Source organism: Corvus cornix, chromosome 6 (genome assembly GCF_000738735.6).
Source record: "Corvus cornix cornix isolate S_Up_H32 chromosome 6, ASM73873v5, whole genome shotgun sequence".
Lineage (NCBI taxonomy): Eukaryota > Metazoa > Chordata > Aves > Passeriformes > Corvidae > Corvus > Corvus cornix.
The window spans coordinates 26889770-26899896 of record NC_046336.1 but is presented as its reverse complement, the minus strand read 5'-3'; the positions used below and the strand labels follow the sequence as shown (position 1 = coordinate 26899896).

General features: G+C 44.6%; 1 protein-coding gene across 3 annotated transcripts in view; it reads left to right on the top strand.

Moving 5' to 3' along the window:
- The first annotated feature begins 734 nt into the window (after window positions 1-734).
- OGDHL (oxoglutarate dehydrogenase L) overlaps window positions 735-10127 on the top strand; it is a 49237-nt gene continuing 39844 nt past the window's right edge. Inside the window, exons 1-2 of one of the 3 annotated variants that reach the window (XM_039554072.1) lie at window positions 735-754; window positions 5220-5454. In XM_039554072.1, coding sequence (XP_039410006.1) covers window positions 5248-5454 — 207 coding nt within the window. In that variant the 5' untranslated portion in view covers window positions 735-754; window positions 5220-5247. Of the gene's footprint in view, window positions 755-781; window positions 888-1093; window positions 1317-5219; window positions 5455-10127 lie in introns of those variants that run through there. The other 2 variants (XM_039554071.1, XM_020583878.2) reach the window with 2 other exon arrangements.

The following is a 10127-nucleotide window of genomic DNA, read 5'->3' as shown; positions in this document are numbered from 1 at the left end:
CGAGGGGTGTGTCCCTTGTCCCGAGGGGTGTGTCCCGTGTCCCGAGGGGTGTGTCCCTTGTCCCGAGGGGCGGGGCGTGTCCCGAGGGGTGTGTCCCGTGTCCCGAGGGGTGTGTCCCGTGTCCCGAGGGGTGTGTCCCTTGTCCCGAGGGGTGTGTCCCTTGTGCCGAGGGGTGTGTCCCGTGTCCCGAGGGGTGTGTCCCTTGTGCCGAGGGGTGTGTCCCGTGCCCCGAGGGGTGTGTCCCGTGCCCCGAGGGGTGTGTCCCGTGTCCCGAGGGGTGTGTCTCTTGTGCCGAGGGGTGTGTCCCTTGTGCCGAGGGGTGTGTCCCGTGCCCCGAGGGGCGGGGCGTGTCCCGAGGGGTGTGTCCCGAGGGGCGGGGCGTGTCCCGAGGGGTGTGTCCCTTGTGCCGAGGGGCGGGGGCGTGTCTCCGGCCGTGTCTCGGGGCGGGAGCGGGTCCCGGGGTGTGTCTCTTGTCCCGAGGGGCGGGTCCCGGGCGTGTCTGGGGGGCGGGGGCGGGTCCCCGGGCGTGTCCCGAGGGGCGGGGGCGGGTCCCGGGCGTGTCCCGTGTCTCGGGGCGGGGGCGGGCCCCCGGGCTGTCCCCGGGCGTGTCTCGGGGCGGGGGCGGGCCCCCGGGCTGTCCCCGGGCGTGTCTCGGGGCGGGGGCGGGTCCCGGGCGTGCCCGGGGCGGTGGTGCCGGTGCAGCGCCCGCGGCTCCGCCCCGCCGTGACCTCAGCGCGCGCCTCACGTGATGCAGGTGCGGCCCCCGCCCCGCCGCTCCCGACGCTCCCGGCGCTCCTTCCCTTCCCTTCCCTTCCCTTCCCTCCCCTCCCCTCCGCGCCCTCCCTGCCGCACTCCGCGGATGCGCCGGAGCTCCCGCGCCCCCGCAGGTCTGTCCGCGCCGGTGAGGGGCGGGGGGCGGCGGAGCTAGGCCGGGCCTGGCCGCGGTGCACGGCCCGTCCCCGCGCAGGCCCCCGGCGCGGCGGGGCCTCTCGTCGTGCGGCTGAGGGGGGTCGTGCCGCAGGCCGGGCTGGGCCGGGCCCCGGAGCGTGGGGTGAGCGGGGACGGCCCCTCCTGGCCCGGGCTCCGGTGATGCCTCAGCCCTGTCGCAGCTGGGAGCGCCTTGACAGCCTGGCAGGCTCCGGCCCCCGGTGGCCAGGGTGACCAGGGCACCGCGTCCTGGCGCCACGGGGAGGGGCCGGAGAACAAACCCGACCTTCCCAGATCCTCCCCTCTGCTCTTTTACAACGCGTTGGTAGCCTGGAGTCTGTGGTGGTGGTGGTATCCCTCTGGAACCCGCTGAAGGCGTTTCTTCGAGGGTAGGGTAATAAATCCGTTAAGTTTTATTGCACCGAGGTGCCTCCAGTGCCCAGGACTCGCGGTGTGCGCCTTGAGGCCAATGCGCCGCTCAAAAACCTCCTGCAGGCCAACTTTATGGGTGGAGAATTAGGATTCCCTATACAGCGTGTCACATCTGTGCTGGGGGAAAAGAAACATTTAGTGCATGGAGGTATCCCTGAAGTAGCCTTATTTAATAAGGATATTCCCTGCATCTCTAATTTAAATTATCTATGATAATCTTTTGGAGGAACTTTATCATCTTCATCCATTTTTTTTTTTTCACTGTCAGCCTTGTTTTATTTGAATTATTCAGTCTGAAAAAGAACTTTAAGCTGTGTGGGGAGTATAGGAGAAAATGGCCATGATAGTGGATGAAGGACTATTTTTGTGAAATATGGGCCAGGCTTTTTAACGACCACTTCTGCAGAGCATGAAGAATATTTGTTAACATTGGCAGGGCTTCCCATGTGTTAAGAAACTCAGTAAGGATACTGACAATACCAGGAGGATGTTGATTCATATGTGCAACGTATTCATAATAAAAGTGATTTTGCAAAAAGCTGGATAAAAACTTTGTTATTAGAAGTGTCTGCTGTCTTTTCCACATGCTTCTGTCACCCTCTAGAAACCTGGGTAGAATAAGTCCCAAGACTGTCCGTGACATTAGGGCTCTTCTAGAGTTGGAAGGGCCAAGGTGAAAGCTAGGTTGTCGCTTGAGACAGAACAGCTGCAAAAATTTTCAGCTGCTTAGGCCTTTCATTTACTTCCACCATTTGGAGGGTGCTGTGGTGCATTAAATATCAGGTTATTCTTGTGGTTCACTGCTTCTTTCTTATTTTTGACCTCCGGTAGAGATTTAATTAATACTATCCTTAAGGTTGCTCTTAGCTCAGCTTGATGCCTTTCCAATCACTGTTTTCATTTCAGGGTTGGTTTAGGAAACATAGTGAAGTGGAACAGTTCTAACTCTTCCTGACTCCTGCCTGCTGTCCTGGGTGCTGATTTCTGACTGACAGTCTCAAGGCTGAGTGGGCTGGGATGGTCTATGATCACGCTGGTGGTCTCTGGTTTGTTTAGCTGCTGACAGCTGACATCTGTGCTGAAGAGCGATGTGTGCAGAAGGAAGAACTAGGAAGAAGTCAGTTTTTTTGAGTCATATTAATCTGTAACTGGAATCTGGCTGGAGTGACATAGCTCCTATATGCTTCTGTAGATTGCATATTCAGTAGTTACTACTTGGAGTATGGCTCTGACCCCATTTTGAAATTCAAATGGAGCTGGAGGGAAGTGACTGGTACCACTTACAAGCTCTCTCTTTCTGTTATATATTATGTCATTTGCATCCATTTTCCAATCTCCCTGACAAATTTTTGTTATTCTGTTATGTGTTCTTTACTAACTTCTAGAAGAAAGAACTACACATTCTTCAGGCAGACATATTATGAAGAAAAAATGTAAAATTACCTGTACTTAAGAAGCTTGCTACTGCAGTATGATAAACTAAGAAAAACATTCTTCTCATTCCCTTCTCTCCCAAGTCTTTACAAAGTACTTTAAGTGAGAGTAGGTAATCCCGTAGGAATGAGTGTATGTGTGCAAAGGTTTTGTGGCAGAGGGTGAGATTTTCATGCAGTAAGGTAGGTGGAATAATAATTTCTATCAGAATGGGCGCAGACATAAAGTTGTAAGTGCCATGGTGACCTCTCTGTTCTTACTGTTATAACATGTTGAAAACTCATCCAGTTTTGCAAAATAACATCGTGCATACTTGCTGTTAAATCTTACAGAGAATTATATATGCAGACAGTATATGAGCTCTGTCAGTGCTCTTGCAGTCACTGAGCTCTTCCAGCACTTCATCTGCTTCTGAAATGGTGCTGATGGTGGTTGTGTTCCTCCAGTTGCCAGGGAGCCCTGGTCAGAGATGGGGTGTTGACACACATGTTCTAATAAGCTTTGTATCCGTGAAGTGGAAAATGACAAGGGAATATATGTAGGTAGGAAATAACACTGATGAATAGGGATTCAGCATACCAGTAGCCCAACTGTTTCCAATTTGCTGCAAATGCCAGGTGGAGAGAGTAGAGTGTGTGGTTTTGAGGAGTTCATAGGTTTAAATGAGGACTGTGTGCTAGTTTCAGTGATGCAGCCTTGGCAGAATACTCTCCATGTGTCCAGGCACATGGAGAATGTGGACAAGTGCTTGTTTAGAACATCCAGTAAGTGGATGAGAGCAGCTGCTCTTAGGAGCTTTGGGTTGGGTTTGCTGGATGAGAGTGAAAAGGGTATAGAAGTCTTGAAAAAGGAGACAAGGGAATCTGGTATGATCAAGGAGAGTTCACTGCTGGGATGATACAGTTAAGGGTAGTGACTAAGAAACTGATCTAGTCATCAGCGTTTAAAATACATGTTGAGCTAAAAATGTGATGCCAGAGAAGAACAAGCAATAATACCGTTTTATTTAGTAGGAGCCCTTTTTCTTTTCTTTTTTATTTTTAATCAATATCAACTTTTAAATTGGATGATGAAAAACATAGCTATTCCTACCCCTCAGAATTAGGCATTTTATAACCACATGTTTTGTTTCTTGAAAGGAGGCTGTAAGAGGAAAAACAATGAGAAAGTAATGGGAATTATATACAGAAAATGTTCATGACATTTTTTATGGTATCTATTTTTGAATTAGAAATAAAGAAATCTTAACATGTAATAGGTAACATTAAAATTTGTTTTATGACTCAAAATGACAGTGTTGTTTTTAAAAACAATTGAAAGTTGATTTGGCAGCTCAGTACTTTTGTTTTTAGCAATTGTTCAGTCACACCAAGCAGCAAAAAACGTTGAGTTTTACCTTGGATCAAATAAATTATTTCTCTAGATGGACAGCTAAACAAAAGAGATACACCTGGGAGTTAAATCTGAATTTTACTTTTTCTAAATTAATACCTCATCCTTCATGTTATTGTAGCATTCTAAATACTTTTAAAGTGAAAACGAAACTAATAATTTCTTTTCACATTATTCCTCTTTCTTTGCAGTTTTAGCAACTTCAGCATTAAGATTATATTATTTCAGGACTAATTGTCAGGTGCATTTGTTCTTTTTTATTTTGAAGGTAAGCTCTGCTTTCTTTTGCTAGCACTGGAGCTGATGGTGTTCAGCATTCAGAAGATTCAACCCTTATTGTTCTTCCCATTGTGGGAAATTGAATTGGAAAATTGAATTTCTCAATTCAAAATTGCAGGGAATCTGCTGTCCTTGTTACAAAGCTCGTAAGAGATCATTGGAAGCACAAGATAAATGTTGCTAGTTAGGAAAACAAATTAGAGCAAGCCTTTTCCCTGTGTTTCACTGTTTGGTTGAAGGCTAATGTCAATATGAACACTTAACTAACACTTCTCATTGTTTAGTCAGCTCCATTACTCGTGGCAGAAATTGCAGGTAGCGGCTTTTTGTTATCCACAGCACCTGTGGCTGACACTGTTTGCTGACCCCACCCCAGTCTGACTGGGTAAAAGGCCACAGCTTTCTAAACAGAGACAGCGGAGGGTTGCCAGGAGCTCCAGAGAGGTCAATGATTAGCAGACCCATTTGTTTCAGGGAGCTGGGCTTAGGGGCTGGGGGTACAAATGGTGATTGCTTCAGGGAGCAGGGTGGTGACAGCAGTTACAGAAGCTGTGAGAGGAGCTGACTGATGTGGGGAAGGCCATCAGCAGCTACTCCACTGCTGTGACTGTAACTCTGAAGGGAACTTCATGCCTAGGCCTGAGCTCTGTACTAGAGCACTGTAGCCAGAAACATCAGTTTTTCTGTGAGGCTGAAATGCATCTGCAATTCATTGGCTCTTTTTCTGATTAATTTTGGTTTTATTTTATTAATAGACTTGGATTGTCTGCCTAATAAACAAACATGAGTCATCTGAAGTTGTTTGCAGCTACGCTGAGGAGGCATGGCTTTAAACTTCTGGAAAAGCAGGATATAGCCAGAAGGGCATTTTTACATGGCCAACGGTATGTTTCATCAGGAACCTCAGAGCCATTCCTGAGTGGGAGTAATTCCAATTATGTGGAGGAAATGTACTATGCATGGCTTGAAAACCCTAAAAGTGTACATAAGGTAAGTCTAAAACTTGACTGTAATACTGGGTTAAGAGTGGAATAGGTTTCTTTTACTTTTTAACTTGCTCTTTTAATAAAAAGTTCAGGACAAGGTCTTGTGTGAAATGGAAAACATGAAATTAATTTCCCACCTATTGACTGCTGTAAGATGTGATACTGCAACTGTAAAGTACAGAGGAGGCACAGACATGGTGAGCAGAGTGGAAAGAATAAGTCCAGACCAGAAATAGAAAGCTGCTCTGGAACTTTAGTCCTCCATGAACATGCTGGTCAAGCAGTCAGTTCAGTAATTAATTACATCCAGAAGAAGACCCAAGAATGAAATATATTTAATTTTTTGGTTTATAATAAGGCTGTATTGGAAAATATGTTATATTTAAATAATACGTGTTGATGTTGGTACTTCTAAACTGTCTGAAGAAGATGAATGTTCTTCCCTTTAGATTAAACTGTGGAATCTGTAACCTTAAAACTGCATCTGAAATTATCAGAAAATTCTTAAGTATCTTGAAAAGTATTTTGTTTTGTGTCTCTCCTTCTCTCTCCAGGCAATATACATGTGCTTGCTTTTCTAAAAACTCTATTACCCAAATCCTTTCTTGTGGACAAAATACATACGCTTATTTCTTAACAAGCTTTCTGCTGACAAGGAGGGCTCTGTTATGGTGATACATGTACAGTAACTTAAGAAGTTGATGAGAAGTCTGATCAATTCTAAGACAGACAAATCATTTCCTAGGAAGTAATGTGAATTGTGCCCAAAATGTTTACCAGATTGGTCCTCTGTTTCCTTATTCTCGAAGCACGAATATCAAAATGTCACTTAGAAGTTGTTGTTCTAAGTCTCATAATCTGTCTAGAGTGTGAGGAAGTTGACTGTGTGCTGAGGGGGGAAACAAAAAAGGAAACCAAAAAGGGTGGTTTTGGTGGTTTTGTAGCTGGTTTTTTTTTTTTTTTTTTTTTTGGATGTTGTGTATGAACTTAGTCTTGTTGAAAGTTGACATATACAGTGACAGCTCTGAAGACTGACTGTTGTTCACATAGCAGATAGATCCTAGGTCTTTTATATTACACCTGAACTTGGGATGGAGAAACCTTCTCCAGCAGTGGCTCGCTCTCATCTGACTTTGAGCCCTTGTCCTGTAGCTGCCAGCTGAGCTCCACCAGGGTGGGGTCGGGTAGCACATTGTGAGGGTGCACTGAATTAATTTCTGCAAAGCCCTCATGATGTGTCAAGGCGGGAGATCGATATCAGCGCTTTTATACTGGGGACACTGAAGGGATGAACTCATGCATAAGGAGTGTACGTAGTGACATCAAGGTGACATCTCCTATTGTATTTACATTACATTGGCTTCTGGCGAACTTCTTTCCTTTCAGATGAATGAAATTCCTGGTTCATCCCCTTTGCAGTGGAGTGCATTTTGCTGCTGGGAAGCCCTGCAAGCATGTCTGTGGGTGGGCAGTTCCCCTCGGTGCGGGCAGGGGAGCGCGGAGCCCGCCCCAGCCGGGAGCGGGGCGGCAGCGCTGCAGCGCGGGGCCCGCCGCCGCCCGGAGCTGGCCAGGGTGCTGAACCACGGCGGCTGGGAACTGCAGAGGCGGCTGCTAAGGATTGGTGCTCGGGGTAGGCGGAAGTGCTAAAAATCCTGCTGAAAGGCCATCCAATTCATCTGGGAGTTCAGGCGCAGTCCGATCCTGCATCCTGGTGGGGTGATGCAGCTTGTGGGTTGAACAGCAACCAATAAATCATCACAAGTGAGTTGACAGAGGAATGTAGGGTGTGGCCTAGGGAGTGGATCGCAGGTGATTCAAGATGCATTTTTGTCGTGGTTTAACCTCATCTGGCAACCACGCAGCTGCATCTGCGCTCTCTCACACACACACGCGTGAATGGTGAAAAGAATCAGAAGGGTAGAAGTGAGAAAACTTGTGGATGGAGATAAAGGTAGTTTAAAAGGGAAAGCAAAAGCTGCATGAACAAGCAAAACAAAACAAGGAATTCATTCACCGATTCCCATGAGCAGGCAGGTGTTCAGCCATCCCCAGGACAGCAGGGCTCCATCACACGTAATGATGACTTGGGAAGACAAACTCCATCACTCTGAATGTCCCCCTTTTCTTCTTCTTTCCCCATGCTGAGCATGATGTGGTCTGGAATATCCCTTTGGTCAGTTGGGATCAGCTGTCCTGCCTGTGTCCCTCCCAATTCCTTGTGCACCCCCAGCCTCCTCACTGGTTGGGTGAGGAGCAGAAAGGCCTTGACACTGTAAGCTCTGCTCAGCAATAACAAAAACATCTCTATATTGCTAACCCCATTTCCAAATCCAAACCAGCTACTGTACAATAAATTAACTACCCCAGCCAAAACCAGCACGATTATAAAATTGTGTGAATTCTTTTCTAGGTTAACTGTGTTTAATAAACTTGCAACAGTAACAAACTGAAGTAAATTCACTGTGTTCCTGATTTATGAGGCTTAAAAGAATATGATGGATAGAAAGAACAGATTACAGCTATTCTTGCCTAAATTACTAGGTTTTTCACAGCCTATGAAGAGAAGGCGGGGATGGGGGGGGAACAGAAGAATGCCAATTAATTTTACTTTGTTTCATCAACAAAATTGATTTTTGGTTTCTTGAAAACCATCTCATTTCATTGGCTGAAAGCTACAAATACCTTCTCAAGATTTTTGTTGACAGAAATTGTTCAATTTGAGCTTTTATGAAACAAGTTTAAAATGTTAAGGGTTGAAATCACCCTGTTTTCTTAAAAATACAGAAAAATTTATGCTGTGATTTTGACTGTGAAGTTGTGCACTTGTCATTTTGGTATGGAAAGGAGTGGAAGCGTTGGAAAAAAACGTCAAGAGACACCACGTGGTGTTGATTATGGTATTGTTAATAATTTGGTTCTTTGCAGGCCACTCATATTTCAGTGTTTTATTCAGTATGTCCAGTATGGTTTAGAGAACCAGCTTGTGCTTTTTGACATATTGCATTCTCTTTCCTCATTTTCCTTTTTATATCCTATTTCTCCTCATGTTTCTTCTTCTTAGATAGTCCCTTTTCAGAGGGGTTGTGCCTCCTCATTGATTAGATGGAAAAGCTTGATTTTTCCTGGACTTTAAAATCCTATTCTATTCACTTGTACTTAGAAAATCCAATTAATCAGGGCTCCTGAACTGATTTCCCTCTCAGAAGATTTGACTGCACATCTTCCCACATATGCTTATTTACAACTATGAAATATGGCTGTCACATTGCAATGAGCATATTCAGTGTTTCTAAGAATTTCTCCTTTCTATGTATATCATGGTTGCATATCAAGGAATATGCATGTCTATATATATATATATATAAAAGAGATTTTATTCTTTGTACAAATCCATTTCTAATGATTTCCTGCTTTTCCTTGTCTTTTGAATTTCCTATTGTCAGAGTAGCCAAAACAACAATCAGAATAAAATGATGTGGTCTCTGAAAAAGGCGTCATTATTTCTCCTTGAAGCTTGGTGTCAGGGCCATAGATCATAAGAGAGAAGCTTGACAAGGCTCAGTTATTACTATCACAAGATTAATTACAAAACTGCATGGTTGGCTATGGAGTACATAATGCCTGCCATGTTATCCTGTATGCAGCCACTCTGCTGTGAGCATGTAATCACCTCCTTGGCTTATGGACTAGGGAAAAGTGGGGGGGTTTGTTTTTCTTTGACTTAATTTTATTCATTTTCTTTTTTAAATGATATAGTGGTGCTCAGTGTGTGTCTTCTAAGGCTTTACTGTCCTCAGTGCAGTTGATGAATATTGTGATGGCACTAAAAAAACCCCCTCAAACTATCAAGATAAAGCATATTTTACTTGTTATTCTGTTTGCAACACTGTTTACTATATGGCAGTAAAATGTTGCCACTGAATCACTTGAATTGTGTTATATTACTTGAGAAAATAATGCTTAATTGCAATATAGAATTGCTGGCAGAAGGAATAAAAAATGTATCATCTATCACTGTAGTAATTTTTTTTGGTGAATGTATTTTTTTGTTTTATAAGTCTCCTCTACAATCTTCTTGAAGAACTTCACTAATTCAGTTGAGAAGCTTCAGGTCTGCTGTGAGACCAAGCTGGTCTTCTCTCTGTTCAGTCACATGGCAAATGCTGTTGCCAAAGACTGACATTGATACACAGAACTTGAAGACTATAATCTGGTATCAATCTTGAAAGACACTATAGAAATTTGTAAAGGCTTTGATGGATGTGTATCTAGTAAAAACTAATTTTCTGTAGCCAAATGATGTATTTTCCCTCCCCGCTGATTAAATGTCAAGCCTGTCCAACAAATCAATAAGTTCAAAAATGTGATAGGAAAAAATACTGTGGGTCCATTCTGTCTCAGCTGGCTGCATCTTCAGATGGAAACATTTTCTTTATATTTGTGAGTTTGCATGAAGAAAGAGCCGTATGCTGATTCTCCTTAAACAGATGACTTGTTGGGTGAGTCTGTTTGCATTTTGTTAACAACTCTGTCAACAGAGCACTTGTCTAAAAACACATTCAGTTGTTTGTGGGACTGTGCTGTGTTAACTTTTACATTTAAATGACAAAATCTTACTCAACAAAGGGATAGTTATTATCATCATTGTTTGTGTATCATGACATTGGAAAAAGTAAG